Source organism: Morus notabilis, unplaced genomic scaffold, assembly GCF_000414095.1.
Source record: "Morus notabilis unplaced genomic scaffold, ASM41409v2 Scaffold284, whole genome shotgun sequence".
NCBI lineage: Eukaryota > Viridiplantae > Streptophyta > Magnoliopsida > Rosales > Moraceae > Morus > Morus notabilis.
Window position 1 is genome coordinate 126,534 of NW_010361054.1, and position 19,149 is coordinate 145,682.

A 19,149-nucleotide genomic window follows, 5' to 3' on the forward strand; every position below is an offset into this window, starting at 1 on the left:
ATTATACTCAAAACAATCTCTTAAAAAACTAACCCAATGCAATTTCAGAATCGGTCGCAGAATTATTCTCAAAACAATCTCATTTTTACTTTTTATTGAAAATAAAATGATTTTGAAACCAATTCTAAACGCACCCGCAATGTCCAAATTACCTTTATTATAAATTAAATAAAAATTATTTTTAAAAAAAAAATCTAAAAGTATTTAAAAGAAAACAACAAAATAAAAAAGCTCATAATTTTTTTAAATCTAATAATTATTAATTAATTAAATGGAGGGATATTAAGATCATTTTACAACTCAAAAATCAGTTTCAGGGTTTTAAAATTGTGTTTTTAAAAGTATTGAAGTACCGCTTTAATATTATAAAAAATATATGGTATCAAAAGCATATTTCACTATAACCTAGTGTACCAAAATGATTTTATCCCAAAGAACAATGCTAGATATGTCCACTTTAATTATAAATTTTGTATTGATTTTAATTGTTCACTCTATAAATGATGACAACTTAATTTTGATGCAAAATTAAAACTAAAGTTGGTATTACTAGCATTTCTTTTCTTGAAAATACAATATAAAATGTGTCATTTCAATAAAATTAGAAGAAGTTTTAGATGCTTATTCGAAAAAGTTATTAGTACATGCATATATTGATCGTCGTCATTATTATTACTTTTTGAAGTAAGGCCCTTCACTTTTTTTTTCTTTTTAAGAAAAAATTTGGCAATTTTATTAAAAGGTCACTAACAGATTAGAATATATGACTACACTAAAGCTGTCATGATCGAAAAATTTGTCAAAAAAATTAGTGTATAAGATAAAATTTTCTGAAATCTTTTGTATTATTAATATGAATACTTTTATGATAAGTATTTGTTGATATTAATATGGAATAGCAAATTATAAGCTAAAGCTCAGAAATTTTTGAGGTGTGATGCAAAAACCGATTTTCAGACTGTATTTAAGAAAGAGGCATGAAACGTTGTGTTAAACTCACAAGTGGGCAAACACATGAATGTTAAGTTTAAGAAATGAAAAAGAATTGAAAAACATCAATTCTAGGGTTTTAGAAACAATCGAAACGAAGAACAAATGAAAAAGGAGTACGAAGGGCCGAACTGAGAAAATTGAGGTTTTCGACCAAATAGGGTTGACCAAGTCAAAATTTATTGACCAAGAGTCGATTAATAAGTCACTCTTGAAAAGATAGTCAAGGTTGAGTAAAGTTGACTAAGTTGACCAACTGTCTGAAACACGTGGGTAAAATGTGCACCAGATAGGAATAAAATTGAACCGAAATAAGATAGTTATTAGAAATAGATGGTTGAGATTTAAAGTGATTAATTGGATGGAGGGCTGGGATTATGACATGTGGAAAGAAAGGTGGCCGGCCAACTTAAGGAAGAAGAAATGAAAAATATATTTTTAGTGAATTTTGCAAAAAAGATCCTAGAAAAGTCAAAATTTACACATAGTCCCCCCTACTTTATTATGGCCGGTTTTAAGTGGTAAAAACACAACAAAATGCTCATTTTTCATGTCAAAAACCAGAGAGCATTCAGCCAAGAGAGAGGAAATTCACCAAAGTGAGGAAAAGCGAGTTATAAGCGAAAATTGATAAAACTACCGAGGATTAGTGTGCTCGAGACTTGTTCTTCATTTAAGGTGAGATTTCAATTTTTCTTCTCATTTTTCTACCATGGCTGCATGTTTAAGTATAGTAGAGAGCATGAAAAAGGTTTGCTTAAGATGATGATTAACTTATGGTTGATAAAAGGAATTAAAAACTTGGTGATTAAAGAATGAGTTCTTGGTTATTATATTATGTTTCTAGCGATTTTTGGTTATGGAGAACCCTAGAGTTATGATGATAAAAATTGAATGAGAAAGATTGTGGTTTGCGGTTGAAGGTTGTAACAATGGATAAAATGAGCTATGGTTAGCTTGGGAAACACGAAAAATTATGCGAAACTCTGCCGAAATTTAGTTTGAGAATTTGAACTAGAACTAGTTTCATAAAGAATAGGAGGATTAATATGTGTAAAGTAAGTTGATTCGGTGATCGGAGATCTATAGAAACCTAAAACGATGAAAATTTTCAGTTTCGGAGCAAAACTGAAAACTAGGTTATTGACCCGGAAACTGAATCCGGTGCTGTTTTGGGCTAGAAAACCAAGATAAAAACTTAGTTTCAAAAAGTGACCACACCAAGTTGAAGGAAACTTTGTTTCGAACAATTTTTTGTGAAATAGCCTTTTTGTTCAAAAACGACCCTAGACATCAGTTTCGGTTTGATTTATGAGACAAGCCCAACATGTGATTTAAGGTAAAAAGTGCACGGGCTTGGTGCACATTGATGATATAGGTGATGTTTCGGTTCGAATACTGAACATGAAAATAGTAGATCCCTTCAAGGATTTTAGACATGGTATGCGCACTTTAAGAAAATAACATATATGGAACCACGAATTAGTGTCAAATTCTATTACAGTGACTAGTCTTAAATTGTGAATCTAACGATCGAAAATTTATATAATAGGATCGATAAATGATCAAAGTCGGAAAGCTTCAAGTGACACGAATGACACAACGTTAGTTGAACTTCTGTAAGTATCAGTAGTTTTCTTGTCTATGACACGAATAAACTTATTCCTTCGTGTTACACAGAATTGTGCATATTGTTGATTCAATGTATGTTACAATGTGAATGGCGTTTCTTGAATGTTATATATGATGCTATGAATGTACTTACATATTTTAAGTAGCAGTAGAATTTTACACTGCGAAAAGTCTGAGTCGAAGTCAAAGTCAAGGTCAAAGTCAACAAAAAAGTCAAACTTTTATAAAAGGTCAATTTCATAGGAAATTGATATAAATGCGTAAAAATGCAAAAGAAGACTAAAATTGCTATCATAATACAAAAAAATGACAGTAAGAAGATGTACAAAAAAATATGATAAAAGAAAAGAAGAAACTAAATCTGTTTGTGCCAGCCTCCGCAAGGAGAGGTTATTATAAAACCATGAGTGAGCTGGCTATTTTGGGTAGCTCCCCCACAGCTCATTGGGATGTGCGTAACGGTATAACAGGATGGGGCCCGTAAAAGGTAAAAGACATGAAATTAGAATACGACAACCGTTCCACATGAAAGTACAAAAGTCGTAAAGAAGTATGAGATAAAGGAAAAAGAAATCAGAATACGAAAGTCGTTCAGAGCGTTAGAATATAATACGAACGACTCAAAAATGAAAGCTAAATAAAGCATGAAATGAAAAAGTATAAAACGATAAACGTTTTAGATGTATAGAGTACATTAGGATATATGGCATGGATGCATATATGGATTTGCATTATAGTTTGCATTTATTATGGCCTATTGTTACTTGCTGAGCGAAAGCTCATTAAGTTTGTTTGTGTTGTAGGAAGCTCGGGTAAGACACTAGCTCCCTGAAACTTATTGCTGGGCACGCAGAAATGATGAAGCACTGGAGTGTGGACAAGTCAGTGATGAGCGTACTACGGGTTTAAAAACGCTGCAATATGTGCATAAAGCAAATAGTATTTATGGATATAAGAGTAAGTGAGTTATGTAATGAATGTAAAGTTTATGGGACTACGAGATTATGCTTAGCAACATTAAGTTACAAGATATGCTGATGTACTCGAAAGGCTAACATGATAATGGCCTATGAATGATGATGGTATGCAAAGAATAGATGGAATGTATGATAATGTCTAAGAACTGATTTTGAAGTTTTATTTCGACAATGCATATACTGTTTATTTTACTATTGAGGGAAGGAGGTGAACGGCGGCCGCGGTGACGGGAACTACGGCCACCATGGACGGTGGTGCTCCGGCCAGAATCGAACTGTGAAAAAGGATGAGTTTTCTTCGTCTCTTCGAGCTGAGTCCATAGGGACCGGAATCACTCTAATTAGAGGTCAGACGACAAAGTTATGATAGTGAGAAGTTTTGGTAGTTCTCAGACATTTCGCCGGCGATTGCAGCTGTTTCCGGCGGATATGGAGGTCGTGCAGCATGTCAATGAGTCCAGCTTGTCGAGAGCTTTCTGATGGTGTGGGCGGTGTCGCGAAATGACACCCGACTCTCATCGGTGGTAGGTGGCCGGCATAGAGAGAGAGTGTGTGTGTGTGTACGTGGGAGGAAGAGAGGAGAGAAAAAGGAAAAAGAAGAAAGAAAAAGAAAAAAAAAGAAAGGAAAATAAGTAGGAAAAAGAAGAAAGAAAAAGGAAAAAGAAAAATAAAGGAGAATAAGTTTGGGTTTTCTGTACAAATTTAATAATTAGACTTTAAAGTCTAATTTGAATAGAGTATGGAATGACTCATTATTCTTATTCTGAAAAATTGGCTATCGACACTTAAAACTGTTTAAGAGACAGCAGTGTCAATTTCAAAAAAATCATTTTTAAAGAGAAAAAATCATTTACATGATAATTATAACTAAAAATCTTTTATTAATGTCAAATTAATTAACACTAATCACTAAATTTAATTAATTAATCATTTTTAATTTAACCAGATGTTACAAATAATATTTCTGGTTGAATTAGGGTTTCCCCGCACAACACTTGCTTGCCGTCTAGGTCCTTCACTATTTATTTATGGGGAATTTTCAATTCCATGTTTTATTTTTCAAAAAAAAAAAAAAAATCACACTCATGATCACGACGTGTAAGTGTGTATAGGAGGTAATAATTCTCCTTCCATCTATCCTTCTCCACTCTGGCAAAGGTGATTTTTTTTTTTTATATTTTTTTTTATAGTGAAAGCTAAATTTGATTCCAATACAAGGTTTCATGTGAAGCGAAGTTACCGATTCAAGTTGCTAGCACAATTTATTAGTAGTACATTTAAAATAATATGAGAAAATATATTATTCTTACTTCTTAGAGCTCATTTAGTTCACTGATTTAAGTTTTTAATTTAAATTGAGATGTGACTTTATGTGAGAGTTTTTTACTGTAGTAAAAAAGTTAAATGTGATTATTTTTTAGAGCTTTTTATTATAATAAAATTCAAATTTTAAACTCGAATCGATAAAATAAACGGGGCCTTAACCATTGATCCATATGGGTCACAGACCCCACACTACTTACGGTCTGCTGGTACTAGAGGATGGATAATCACAATTGCCCTTTGTATTTCTTACGTGGGTTTTGCTATGTAATTTATTCTGACCCTTCCAATTGATTTATTATATTTTAGTAGATCATAATGGACAATCCCAATTGTCCCTTTCGTGATTTCCAAATATCATAACAAAAAATTTTCTCCCTCCCGTGATGAAAAGAGACAAAGCATGCAGTGTTTTAAAAAGAATACTTGAGAGCATATTAGCGCTATAAACACTACAACTAATAAAACATAAGTCTAATTGACAAATCTAGTGTAATGAGAAATAATTTTACCTTCTATTAGTGCATAGCTTTGAAACCGACGTAATATTCTAAATGAACATGTCATTCTCAGTTGGTGAAATATTCGTAAACTCCATATAATAAACACATTGAACAATGTTGATTAATAAGCAAATAATGCCAGTTTGAGCACTACATATATTTTGATATGATATGAAATCAATACACAAACTAGCATTACTTTCAAATTTGTCAATCTATTATTAAAATTTGCGAAGTGCATTTTTCCCACAGTTTGATCAATCAAAAGGAAAAAGTTACATACCTTTCTCATATACAAATGAATTATATTTTATGCATATGGGAAAATGGAAATCCACGTTATCGGTATATTATTCCCTCAAGCAATTACCTTCCCCGATCTTGCAATTCTTTGTGAAGCCAGAGCTAGAATGAATTAATTGATACATAAAACTCAGCACGCAGAAAATTAATGTGTGGAAACAGGTGCACCAGGCAGCAATTTATAGCAACCCATGATTTTTTTATTTTTATTTTTTTTTAGTGGAGACATCCGTTGGTACACATTTACATGAATTTGGTTTCAATGTGTATAATATTACACGTTATATCGTATGTTCACTTTCATCCTACTATTTTTAGAAACGACATGGTAAATATTGCTACTTTTTGCTTTATTGTCCTCTGAAATACACAAGGAAGCAGTAAAAAGGGCATGCATAAAAGAAGCTTTGCAGTTCTGCAAACAGAAATAACGATACATGCAATGCAGCACAAGAAAAGGCCCAATTGCCCAAACCTCGTAATTAAAGAAAATTAATTCATATTACTTTTTGATTCAAGCTTTATCACGACATATTTAATGCAAACGTCTGAAAACATACAAAAGAAACAAGGAAAAAAGGTCCACTTTGTCCCCCTAAAAAAGAAACTAACCCCCACATTGAATATTTTGGCATCCCATTAAGTACTACAAATTTATTGAACTCATGGGTTTCCTTTGAAATACCACCAACACCCCCCTAATTAGAGCAATATCATATAATATAATAAAATCCCATCTCAAAAAATTGAAATTAATTAGAGAAATAAGAGAAAATGAGTGGATCCCATTTCCATGCTTGTTTTTGCCGCGTCCACAAAATTTTTTCGAACCCCTTCCAATCTCCGTCACTAGATGATGACCAATATGACTTTCCAAAATTACCTAAGAAACTACACTTCGGGATTCAAAAACAAGCATGGAAATACGACAAATCTATATGACGATACAGTACAATAAGAATAATAATAAAAAAAAGACTAAACAAGTTAAGTTCTATATATAAGAACCTATAATCTCTCTTAGTAATATCTCTTCCATGGCGTGTTGCTCCGGCAAGCTCTTCATAGCTTTTCGCAAGGATTAATCTCCTCAGCGGTAAAATTGCTAAATCTTGATCAACCATGCAAAAATATACACGACCTTTTTTCTCTCTTCTCTTCTTGAAATTCGGGAAGGAAAAAGATATACCAAGAAACGCAAAGAAACCAATGAGAAACGACATAAATAATGTCATGAGTAACTTAGAGGAAGATGATGATCAAGATGGTATTGACACTGTTCATGAGAAAATATATATATATATATATTAGGGCTTCTTCAGTTGTGGAGAGGGTTTGGTCCGGAAGGGACGAGTCTCTTCTCGACGCCGTATCTTGGGTCGATCTCGCCGAGCTGCGATGGCGGCGGGAGATAGTGGCTATGGCGGCGGTTTCTGTGGATCTGGTTGCACAAAGAACGAGGCTTTTCGTGTGAAAAGGAATCACAAGGCCGGTGAAAATGGCGGTGAGTGTGGAGCTTTCTTGGAAGCTTACTCAATTCCTGCGAGGTTTCGCCGGCAAAACAAGAAGTAGCCGACGTGATCAGCAAGAGTAGAACCGCAAGCACCACGTACTTAAGCCCTAGTCGCCGCGGACCGGTTGAAGAGAGAGAGTTCTTCATTGCTTTAGAGAGAGAGAGAGAGATTGGTGTTTTGAAATCTTGGGGTTGTGGGGTTTGGAAGAAATTAGGATAGAAAGAAAGGGAAAGATGAGAGATCACTTGGTAGTAGAAGAAGGGCAAAGAGTATTAATGCAAAGCGGGAGACACATGAACGAATATTGAGAGAGAGAGAGAGATGTGACAACTTCACAACTTATTTCACAAAACTCACAATTGGGCATTGATTAGTCGGCAAAATGTACGTACAACTGGTTTCTTATTGATTTTCATCAAGTGTGTCACGTATGTGTTGAAGGGTATAATTAAAGTTCTCTTTGCTTATTCGCCATTACGTCACAATATTATTTAGCTAAGCCCTCGGGCGGTTTGGTCTTTTTCATAAATTGATGTTTGGTTTAGAAATTGTGTATTCTAAAGAGAGGATCATTCGATTCATTTCTTTTGTCGTTATTTTCAGAACTAATTAAAATGATGGAATCCGTTGGGTTATTAAAGCGATATTTCCAAAATTTTCTGTGTCCTATGCAGAGAATTTCCTAAAACAGCTATACGACTTGTTGTTACAAGTGCTTTTCAGTATTACAGTTATTTAGGTAACCTATTGAAGAAAAAAACAGTAGCGGTACTACAAGGACGGGAAAAATTGTTGTGATAAGTTTTATTCACCTATTAATTTCATCATAAGTTTGACATCATGCATTTATGTTATCGAAAACCAAATATTAATATATATATATATATTGTTTATTTATGCATATTCTGTAAGACCATAAGCAAATTTTGTTGAGTTCAGATTTGTTGTCTTTATTATTTATCTTGGTGAGTGTCCATCAACTATTTATTAGCTATGTCATCTAAATTTAAGAATCTAACTACATGAATAGGAATAAAATACTTAAATACTTAAACAATTCTCAAAGTGTCAAATATAATTGGAAAGATAGCTACTGAGACAGAAAAATAACAGCAGATCTTCATTCAAATTTGTTTAGGGTTTTTGACACAATTGCCCTTTAACTCGTCGTGGTTTAGCAAATTGCCCATTAAATTTTAAATTTTGGCAAATTACCCCTTGACCTTATAAATTTGTTGCAATGTGCCCTATTTAACTAAATTTTCTCAAATTTTTATTATATTTAAGGGATTAAAAGTTGACATACTGAAAGATTTGCGTTACATTTGAATTGAAATATTGAAATTTTTGGCTGAACATGCTTTTTTAACACTAATTTAACACAATCGTCATTAAAATGAGACATATTGCAACAACTTTATAAATTGAGAGGTCAACTTGCCAAAATTAAAAATTTAGAAAGCAATTTACTAAACTATGACAAGTTTAGAGAGCAAATGTGCTAAAAACCCTTTTGTTTATTAGGGTACGTATATTTCATCGGTGAATTAATTTGACTTAAATATTAAGGTCTCGTTCATTTCACCGATTTGAGTTTAGAATTTGAGTTTTGCTACAGTAAAAAACTTTCAGAAACAGTCACATTTAACTTTTTTACTACAATAAAAAGCTCTCACATAAAGTCATATCTTAACTAGAATTAAAAACTCAAATCAGCGAACTAAACGGGCTCTAAATATAGTTTGATGTGCATATAGTGTCTTTAATGTGGCTCCTTTTTCTTCTCAAAAAACTTATGCTTGTTAAAGACGTATTAAAATGGTTGTTGAAAGCCAATTATGATTTATGTGCGGTCTTCTAAACGATATGCCACATGTATAACACGTCAAACAAAAATTTGGACCATCTGTTGATTAAGAAAGAATCTATAAATTTTTTTAGGCTTCATCTAATCAAATGCTTGAGGTAAATAGCTTATTTTGAGAGGGGATAAATAGAAAATAATAACATAAACTTAAGGGATAGTAAATTAATAGCAGGTTTTACGCTCAAATTTTCAAAAATTCTTAGACTCCCGTTCATATCACCGATTCGAGTTTAAAATTCGAGTTTTGTTACAGTAAAAAGTTCTCAGAAACAGTTACATCTAATTTTTTTGACTACAATAAAAAACGCTCACATAAAGTCACATATCAACTCGAATTAAAAACTTGAATATCCGAACTAAACATGCCGAATACCTTGGCATTCTACTCTTCCCTTCGGATCTTCCTCGTCATCTTTGTAGTCATTGTTGTTGTCCACGAGCAACATTCTCACCGCGCGATAGAAGCTCTCTAGTCCCCCTTTAGTTGCTAGAGTAGCTTAGATATCGCCAAGCTCTGTTGCAACTCCTAAGATAGTCGCGATCTCCATTGCTAAAAGTCAATCAACTAGTTTGTGATCGCATCCCTTTTTTGGCCTCCTCTTCGTGGATTTGCTTAATTCATCGGCAACAACGCCAACAGATCTTCTCATAACTTTGCTCGATCTACGGATGTCAAGCGTTCTAAAACCACACAATCTTTCTCGCTATTCTCTTCTCCTTGAATCAACTATTATGTGGGGGTAGTAGTTGAATCTTTTTCGATTACCAAATATCTCTTTTCAATCCCTCACGGCAATAAATTCCTAAACTCTAAAAAAGAGAGCTTAAAAATTCCGATAAAAGCCAAAAAAAAGATATAAACCTAGCAAATGCCTCTAAGGGTCTATTAATTAATATCATTATGTAGTTAGTTAGGATTGGAAAGTTTTTGAAATTAATTCATACATATGAGATCTAAGGCTTTTTTTTTTTCACAGCTCAAATCACTATTTAAATTCTTTTGTTAGTGTTTTCTCTCACGTAAATTTAAATTCAATTGTTTTGCTATATCATAATTCTCTCACGTAAAAAAATTTGAGTTGTGAAAAAAAAAAAAAAACACACCCTTAAATGGATACTGGTCGATTTTGTGACTCCTCTGAAACATGTGAATCATTGATAAGAATGTGGAACGGTCTTCTACCTCTTCTATCTCTAGTTTTTATAAATTTTAAAAATAACTAGTGAGAATGTGATGACATGATTCTAGTAATCTTTTTCTTTTTTAAAAGTTAAAAATTTTGTGTAAATCATAAAGGAATATTAGGAAGAATATATATGTCCAAGCGAATTAGTAATTGATAATCAATAACCTTCTCCGAAAGCAAAAGCTCCATATATATTTTTTTTTTAAAAGAGAGATTTCTATGATCTCAAAAAGGGTCTTTATGGTGCCAGGAGAAAATTTTCCAGCACCATGCCAAAAGATACAATAATTTGTGATATTTTCTTTAGAATTTACAAATTCAAACGATAAAGTTGTAAAAGTTATGCCAAATTTGTGAATTTTGAAGGAATATGATAACTTGTGAATTTTACGTTAGAACTTGCAAATTCAAACGATTCATCGCATTTCTTCAAAATTCACAACTTTATTGTAACTTTTACAACTTTATCGTTTGAGTTTGTAAATTTTAACGTAAAATTTCATAAATTACTGTATCTTCCGGTACAGAGCCGAAAAATTTTCTCCCAGCACCATTAAAGTTTCCCTAAAAAAAGCACTACGAATTTGTATTTCAATTGTTAGATATGTATTAAAATGTGTTGATTACGCATTATCTTTTTTGTTTTAATATGATTTAAAGGAAATTTTATTGACACCTTAAGTTTTTATTAAAGCACCTCCAACTTATATAAAAATTCTAATTATTCTCTTTTTAAAATTAAAATCCCTTATAATTTAAAAAATTCCCAATGTATGCCCCATATTTTTCTACTTTTAAAAAGGTGGTTTCTTAAAAAGATTTACTTTCTCTTTATTTTGGGGTGAGATATGATTCTTCCCATTTAAACTTGATGAGATAAGTTTTTTGTTTTTTTAAAAAAACTTGAACTTTTTTTTTCTTTTCTTTACTTTTTTCTATTTTAATTTGAACTTAAACAATTTCTTTTTCCTTCTTTTTTTTTTTTTTTTTTTTTTTTTTTATAACGTTTTTTTTTTTTTTTTTTTTCTTTTTCTAGCTTTCCTTTTTCCTTGTTTTATTTTAACAACTTTAAATTTAATTTTTTCAAATTCTTTGATTATGTTCACGTGACTAAGCTCTTCTATTATCATCATCATTCAATACTTTTTGTACAAATTTGTTCATTTTTAGTTAAAAATAATAAGAAAACTCCTAATACAATACATTTTGTACGAATTAAACGACAACAAGAATTTAAATTACTCATTCCTTCAAAAAAAAAAAAAACAAATTATTGTTTAATTATAGATCTAACAAAAAATATAATAAAAAATTTGAAACATCCGGTTAAATTAATTGAGATTAATTAATCAAATCCGGTGGTTAGTGTTAATTAATTTAGGATTAGTGAAAGAATTTCAGTTATAATTATCACGTAAATGGCCTTTCCCTTTAAAAATGATTGTTTTGAAATTGACATTGATGTCTCTCGAACAGTTTTAAGTGTTGGTAACTAATTTTTCAAAAAATGAATAATGGGTAATTTCATACTCTATTCAAATTGGACTTTGAAGTCTAATTATCAAATTTGCTCAGAAAGTCTAAGCCCATTTTTCCTTTTTTCTTTTCTTTTTCTTTCTTTTTCTCTTTTTTCTCTCTTTATCTCTCTCTCCCACATTGACTCTCTCTCTCTCCACGTCGGCCAGCTACCACTGATGAGATTCCAGTGTTGTTTCGCGACACAGCCCACACCATCAGATAGCTCTCGACGAGCTAGACTCGTTGACATGCCGCACGACCTCCATCTCCACCGGAAACAGCCGCAATCGCCGGTGAAATGTCTGAAAACTACCGAAACTTCTCACCGTCGTAACTTTGTCGTCCGACCTCCGATCGGAGTGATTCCGGTCCCTATGGACTCAGCTCGACGAGACGAACAAAAACCATGCCGTCTCACCCATCAATTCTCACCGGAGCGCCGTCACCAGAGCTTCTCATTTCGGCCGCCGCTCCTACTCTCCGTTGTGCACTATTCCGGACTTCGTTTATGACACGCCAGTGCCATTGGACTCAGAGGACGACGTAGAGGAAGAAGCAACCCTCAGCTGGCCGTTCATTTCACTTATTTGAATTTAAAATTTAAGTTTTATTACAGTAAAAATTTTTTAAAAATAATCACATTTAATTTTTTTATTATAATAAAAAAATTCTTATATAAAATTATATTTCAACTTAAATTAAAAATTTATATCAACAAACTAACCAAAAATATTTTCCTTTTAACAACCTCCACGCTCAAAAACATGGTACACCTACAAAGTCATATTCTTAAATAAAAAAAAAAAATCAGCCCATAACTCCACATTGATAGGTAACACGTAAACAATCCCACAACAAAAAATCCACATCCTCAACCACCGCCAAAGCTAACTTCGAAAGTTGTCAAATTTCTACACTTCTACATTGTGAAACAAGTCCACGCCAAATCCCATAGTCATCATCATCATCTTCTCCTTCTTCCTCTTTCAGAGCCCAAAAAAATGGTTACTTTTCTCAAACCCATCACCTTCCTCTGTTCCTTCCTCACCATCACTCTCTTCTTCGTCCCGACCCACCAAAAAGTCACCATCTCTCTCAACACCACCACCCTCCCCAAATCCGGCGACGCCGTTCTGATCCAATGGTCAGGAATCGCCGATCCCTCCAGCCTCGATTGGCTCGGCATCTACTCTCCCTCGACCTCCTCCCACGCCGACTTTGTCGGCTACGTCTTCCTCAAATCCTCTCCGGGTTGGGAATCCGGGTCGGGTCGGGTATCGGTTCCGCTAGTCAACCTCCGATCCAACTACTCGTTTCGGATCTTCCGATGGACCGAGTCCGAGATCAATCCGAAGAAGCGGGACCACGATCGGAGCCCTCTGCCCGGGACGAGGCACCTGCTGGCGGAGTCGCCGGAGCTCGGGTTTGGGCCGGGACGGGGCCCGGAGCAGATCCATTTGGCGTACACGGACCGGGAGGACGAGATGCGGGTGATGTTCGTGACGGGGGACGGCGGGGAGAGGCGCATGAGGTACGGGGAGAGGAGGGACGCGCTGGGTGAGGTGGCGGTGGCGCGTGTGGGGAGGTACGAGAGGGAGGACATGTGCGACGCGCCGGCTAATGAGAGCGTTGGGTGGAGAGATCCTGGATTTATACATGATGGGGTTATGAGGAATTTGAAGAAGGGAGTGAAGTATTATTATCAGGTAATTACTGATTAACTTAATCGAGCTTAATTGGCTTAATTTGATTATTTGATTATTTGTTGATTGTTGTTTTAATTTTCAAAATCCATTGGTTCTGTGTATCATGGGAAATTTCGTTATATTGGAAAAGAATCAAGTAAAAGGAACGAACTTTTGGAAAATTTAGAACAAGTTTGTAGTATTATGTTAGAAATTCATTAGTGAAGTTTGTTTCTTTTATGTTTAATTGTTGTTGGAAAATGAACTTTGTTTTTTTGGGTTCAGTTACAGTTATTTTCGGTTGATCTATATGAAGATGGGATTGCTTTTCCTCCTTTTCTTATGTATTTATACGTTATGGGCTGTAGTTATGAATAATAAGAAAGTCTTTGCTTCGTTTTTCACTTCACTCTCTTAACTTGGCAAAGTTATCCACTTTTAAAGGCCTGTACTCTGTGAGTCACGGCAGTGTAAAATGGTTGCTAGAACTAGCATTCACATTTCACTTTGTATTGGTCATAAACCCAACAGGTTGGGAGTGATTCGAAAGGTTGGAGCGCAATTCACAGCTTTATGTCGCGGAATGGGGACTCGGATGAAACAATAGCTTTTATGTTTGGTGACATGGGAGCTGCAACACCATACACAACCTTTATCCGCACGCAAGAGGAGAGCTTATCCACCGTGAAGTGGATCCTTCGCGACATTGAAGCACTAGGTGACAAGCCCACTTTTGTCTCGCACATTGGAGATATTAGCTATGCAAGAGGCTATGCATGGATATGGGACCAATTCTTCAACCAAATTGAACCGATTGCATCCAGAGTTCCGTACCATGTGTGCATCGGTAATCACGAGTATGACTGGCCTCTACAACCTTGGAAACCTGATTGGTCGTGGTCAATATACGGAAAAGATGGGGGTGGTGAATGTGGGGTGCCCTATAGCCTTAGGTTCAACATGCCTGGGAACTCTTCAGAACCAACTGGAACCCGAGCGCCTGCCACTAGGAACCTGTACTATTCATTTGATATGGGGTCAGTTCATTTTGTATATTTATCAACCGAGACCAATTTTCTTCAAGGAAGCAAACAGTACGAGTTCATCAAGCGCGATTTGGAGTCTGTTAATCAGAGCAAGACCCCTTTCGTGGTAGTCCAAGGGCACAGGCCAATGTACACGACGAGCAATGAAATCAGAGATGCTCCAATCAGAGAGAAAATGCTGAAGCATTTGGAACCTTTGTTTGTGAAGAACAACGTGACACTTGCATTGTGGGGTCATGTTCATAGGTATGAGAGGTTTTGTCCATTAAATAACTTCACTTGTGGAAGCCAAGGCAGGAATGGGTTAAACTGGAAGGGATACCCCGTTCATGTCGTGATAGGCATGGCGGGACAAGACTGGCAACCAATTTGGAAACCCAGACCAGATCACACAGATGTCCCAATCTTCCCGCAGCCTAAGCAGTCTATGTACCGCGGAGGTGAATTCGGGTACACAAGGTTGATTGCCACAAAGGAAAAGCTAACCCTTTCTTATGTTGGGAACCACGACGGAAAGGTGCATGATGTGGTGGAGGTTCTAGCATCTGGAGAAGTCCTCAACAGTGGCATTAGCAGAGATATTGTTGATGGTGATATCAGCCAATCCAAAACAATGCATGACCATGGAGTTGAATCCACATTCTCTTTTTTTGTGAAGGGAGCTAGCATTTTGGTGCTTGGGGCTTTTATCGGCTATGTTCTTGGTTTCATTTCACATGCAAGGAAAGGGGCTCTGCCCAGAAATAACTGGACTCCTGTTAAGAGTGAGGAAACATAAATTGATTTACAGGATCCACAAAGTTTTGATTTCCCTGGTATTTCAAACCGCTTTTAATTAGCACAAGCTCTGCATTGTGTTATGGGACTCTGCTGCTGGGTTCTGGGATTTGAGTTATATCATTTATGACCAGGATAGAATTAGGATATACTTGTACGGGTGCACACAGAGCATCATCTCCGTAAATATTCGATTTATCTTTGCTTCTACGGCACGGTATATGGTGGGGATTTTGCAGTGAAACATGTGAAATTTTTATGTATATTGATTTTGTATTCAAATAATGGTGAGCTGTATTGTATCTCCTATCTCCAATATTTAATTTTACAAGGAAGTATTTCTTTCACTACCAGTTTTGCATGGCAAAGTTTTCCACCTATCAGAAGAGCTCATTTTCTCTGGGATCTTAAAGGCAGACAAATCTTGATAATTCCCTAGATTATAATGAGGATCACTGGTTGAGGCGTCGTTAGAAGTATTTGTGTTGGAAACATGAATCTTGTATTAGTGATTTGTGGGGGATTAAACGAATTGTAACATTCAATGAAAAAGTAGAAAATTGATTAAGGAAACATAATAAGGTGATTAAAAGACTATCATCAACTTGGTAAGCTGTGGAAAAACGTCGACCCTCACTTCCCAAGCAAATGCCGTGCTCGTTGATTAGTGCCTTTCACTCGAGAGTTAAGCTCATCCACGTCGTCAGAGAGATGATCAAGAGCTTTGTTTTGCCTGCAGTTTCCCAAATTATCAATTGCAATTCGTAAAACAGTTTCGAGTTGCAACTAGTCAGAATAACACAGTTAAAGGAATTAAGAACTAAACAAGTAGGAACCTGTTAAGTTCATTTCCCATGTCCACGGCCACGCTCTTCAAGTCACCCAAAATGTTGCTTAAATCTGATAGAGCATCATCTTGTTTTGCCTTCTCAACCTGTTAATAATCATATCCCAATATAAAGAATGCGATACTCTTAACAAATCAGTCAACAAACGCTAACCTCAACTTTCTGCAAAGCGCCTGCAGTTTCGGGAGGAGGCGTTCGAGTACCCGACTTTCCTTTCGGTATAGGAGCTAAACCCAACTTTTGCCTCTGCTCCAAGTTGTTTACACTCCTTTTTGATGAGGTATCTGTTAATCCAAGCCAAAAACCAATTATGAATTTATTACTTTTAAACGAGTTTTGTAAAGTCTACGGAAGAATATCTCATCATTTTAAGTGATGAGGCGTGTTATGAAAGTGAAGAAAGTTAAGCTTATATAGAAAGGAAACCTGCAGTTATAAGAGGCCCTGAAATTTCTCGGGTCTTCTTCGGCTTCCAAGTCTTGGAGAACATTCCCCCAAGACTGTTTAAAAGCTTCTCACCCTGTTTCCACAAACCATATTGTCAAAACTTAAAATTGTAAGATGAACAATTGAAAACTCGAATCCGCGAAACAATGACACATAAAAATAATATTTAGTCACAACTTGCGACTAATTACATTAGTCACAACAATATTTATTACAATAATTCTTTTTAAGTAATTTCATTAATTATTTATAATTTTTTTAAAAGGAATATTTATTTGGGATCTTATTGTCTGGTTCATTTCACCGATTCGAGTTTTCAGTTTCATGTTTCTATATTTAAAAACTCTTAGAAAATGTCACATCTAACTTTTTCTACTACAGTTAAAAATTCTAAAAAAAGATCACATTTTAGCTCGAATTGAAAAATTGAATTCGCGAAATGAACGAGACGTAAAGAATTAAGACGATCATTGGAATAACACAAAAAAGTTGGGAAGAGAGATGTGAAGCTTTGGCCTTTTTGATAATCTCATTCCACCCAAAGGAGGGCCACTGTGTGACTATACTTCTTCTCAACTCAACCAAACTAAATTTTACCAATTGTACCCGTTCATAGTAACCATACATCAAACAATGGATGTATAGAAATTTCCTTCCACCTTGTAGTCAACTATGAATCAAAACCTACTCAGATAAATCATGACAGAAAAATCGGTCTTAACTCAAAATGCCCCATTCAATCTTGCTTTTTTTTTTCCCTCCAAAAATAGCTATTCTAAAAATCCCTTAGGACAGACTAATATATATATATATATATATATATATATATATATATATATATGTAGACTTACATCGGACTGCGGAACCGCATTCTATTGAGAAGGAGAACGTGCTCCACTTAACTTTTGAAAATTTGATTTTTACCCGTAAAACTCTTCGATAACTTTTAGTTATGTCCATATTTTGTAAGAAAAACAACAAATGTATCCCAATTAATCATTGAAATATATATAATTACGTAACGTTTGGTAATGGAATTCATACCATGATTTGAATTATAGTTCATTATTCGTTATAGTATTTTCTCTCACAAAAAATACACGTAAATAAAAAATGATTCTAATATCATAATTATAATTCATGAACCAAACGTCTTGATACTATCTCAATATTTTTCATAACTGCACACAACTCTATAATAATCCCAGATTAAAATCACACACTTAAACAAACATGACTTACCCGGCTCAAATCCTTGTCCATATCAATAGCCATCAAGTGTGTCCTTGTGATTTGCTCACCCTGTTGGTTCAACATGTCAAGTGTCCTAGTAGCGTCCTCTCTAATATCATCTGCTATCTTCAAGCAATTGTCGACGCCCTTCGTCGTCTCCTCAGCCTTGTAAAGCCTTGTACACAGCATAATTCTCCAGCTCCTGCACACTCTGGCTCTCCAGCCCTCCCGAATCGCGGAAATCGTTTCGATACCTGTCTCTTCTCTTGTCATAATCATCTTCTTCGAAGTCCGGCACAATGAACATTGGCTCCGACGAAGTTCTTCTGGAGGGCTTAAGCATGTTCTTCGCATCTTCAAGGTTCGGGCTCGTGCAAGAAGAGGCTGAGAATCCAGGGTCGACCGATATCTGCTTGGAGATCTTGTTTGCCGGTGATTTCATGAACCCGAACATTTTGAATTGTTACAAAAAAATTCAAGAATTGTACCTGAAAGCAACAATAGGACATTTAGAATACCGCCTAAAGGGTGAGGCCGTTAACCGCTAAGGCAACTAACTGCCTAAGGCCTCCCTTAAGTCAAGGCCCCTATTATTAGCTAATTATCTTTACACCTCAAAATATAACATATTAATTAGGTTTTTTCTTTAACAAAAATCTTATTTCTTAAGGTTTTTTTGTTTTTTTTTTTTAAGCAATAGCATAACTTCATTAAAAAAACCATTAAAGAGTTAAGATACAAGACAAAATTAGAGAAGAACTGAGTGCTACTCACATGACTAAACAATACAAATGCACCCCTTACCTAATAACGGAGAAAACTTCTCCAACTAGTTGTGTGGGTTCGGCCACTTCAAAACGACTCTAGATGAACCACATCTCAGTCCCAAAATGGACTACATAACTCGGACTTAAAACGGTGGGGAGACCACATTTTAGCCAAGACCTAACGTTAATAGATGGGGACACCATCACCGTTATTATAACACAAATAAAAACATAAAAACAGAAAAATCTCTACAAAGATCCCAAGAAATCAAACCAGCAAAATCAAGCCCCTCAACGTTGGAAGTGTGTGAAACACGGTAGAAGTGGCGCCAGAGAAAAGCTCCTGCTCCTAAAACGGCAATAAAAGCACCGGAGACACGGCGGAGCATGGGACCCACAGGCCGTTGCCAACGAGCGACGACTGCCACACGTTGCGGACCACCCTCCTCGTCTCACTTCCACTATCTAGTTCTCAGAGTTTCAACGGAATCAGGCAGCGAATGCAGTCCAGATCTAAGATAGAAAACTAGAA

At 35.3% G+C, this 19,149-nt stretch overlaps 2 protein-coding genes across 2 annotated transcripts; one reads left to right on the forward strand and one right to left on the reverse strand.

The window, feature by feature from the left end:
* The first annotated feature begins 12,654 nt into the window (after positions 1-12,654).
* On the forward strand, positions 12,655-15,669 carry LOC21387759 (probable inactive purple acid phosphatase 2). Its single transcript, XM_010098278.2, has 2 exons — positions 12,655-13,520; positions 14,031-15,669. The coding sequence occupies exons 1-2, from the start codon at positions 12,816-12,818 to the stop codon at positions 15,321-15,323; spliced, it is 1,998 nt and encodes a 665-aa protein (XP_010096580.1). The 5' UTR covers positions 12,655-12,815; the 3' UTR covers positions 15,324-15,669.
* Positions 15,670-15,924: 255 nt separating this feature from the next.
* On the reverse strand, positions 15,925-18,304 carry LOC21387760 (putative SNAP25 homologous protein SNAP30). The gene is given in 6 exon segments (XM_024165750.1): positions 15,925-16,055; positions 16,159-16,256; positions 16,324-16,454; positions 16,597-16,690; positions 17,860-18,021; positions 18,023-18,304. Coding segments are annotated over 6 exon segments (867 nt in total). The 3' UTR covers positions 15,925-15,955.
* Between the last annotated feature and the right edge of the window lie 845 nt (positions 18,305-19,149).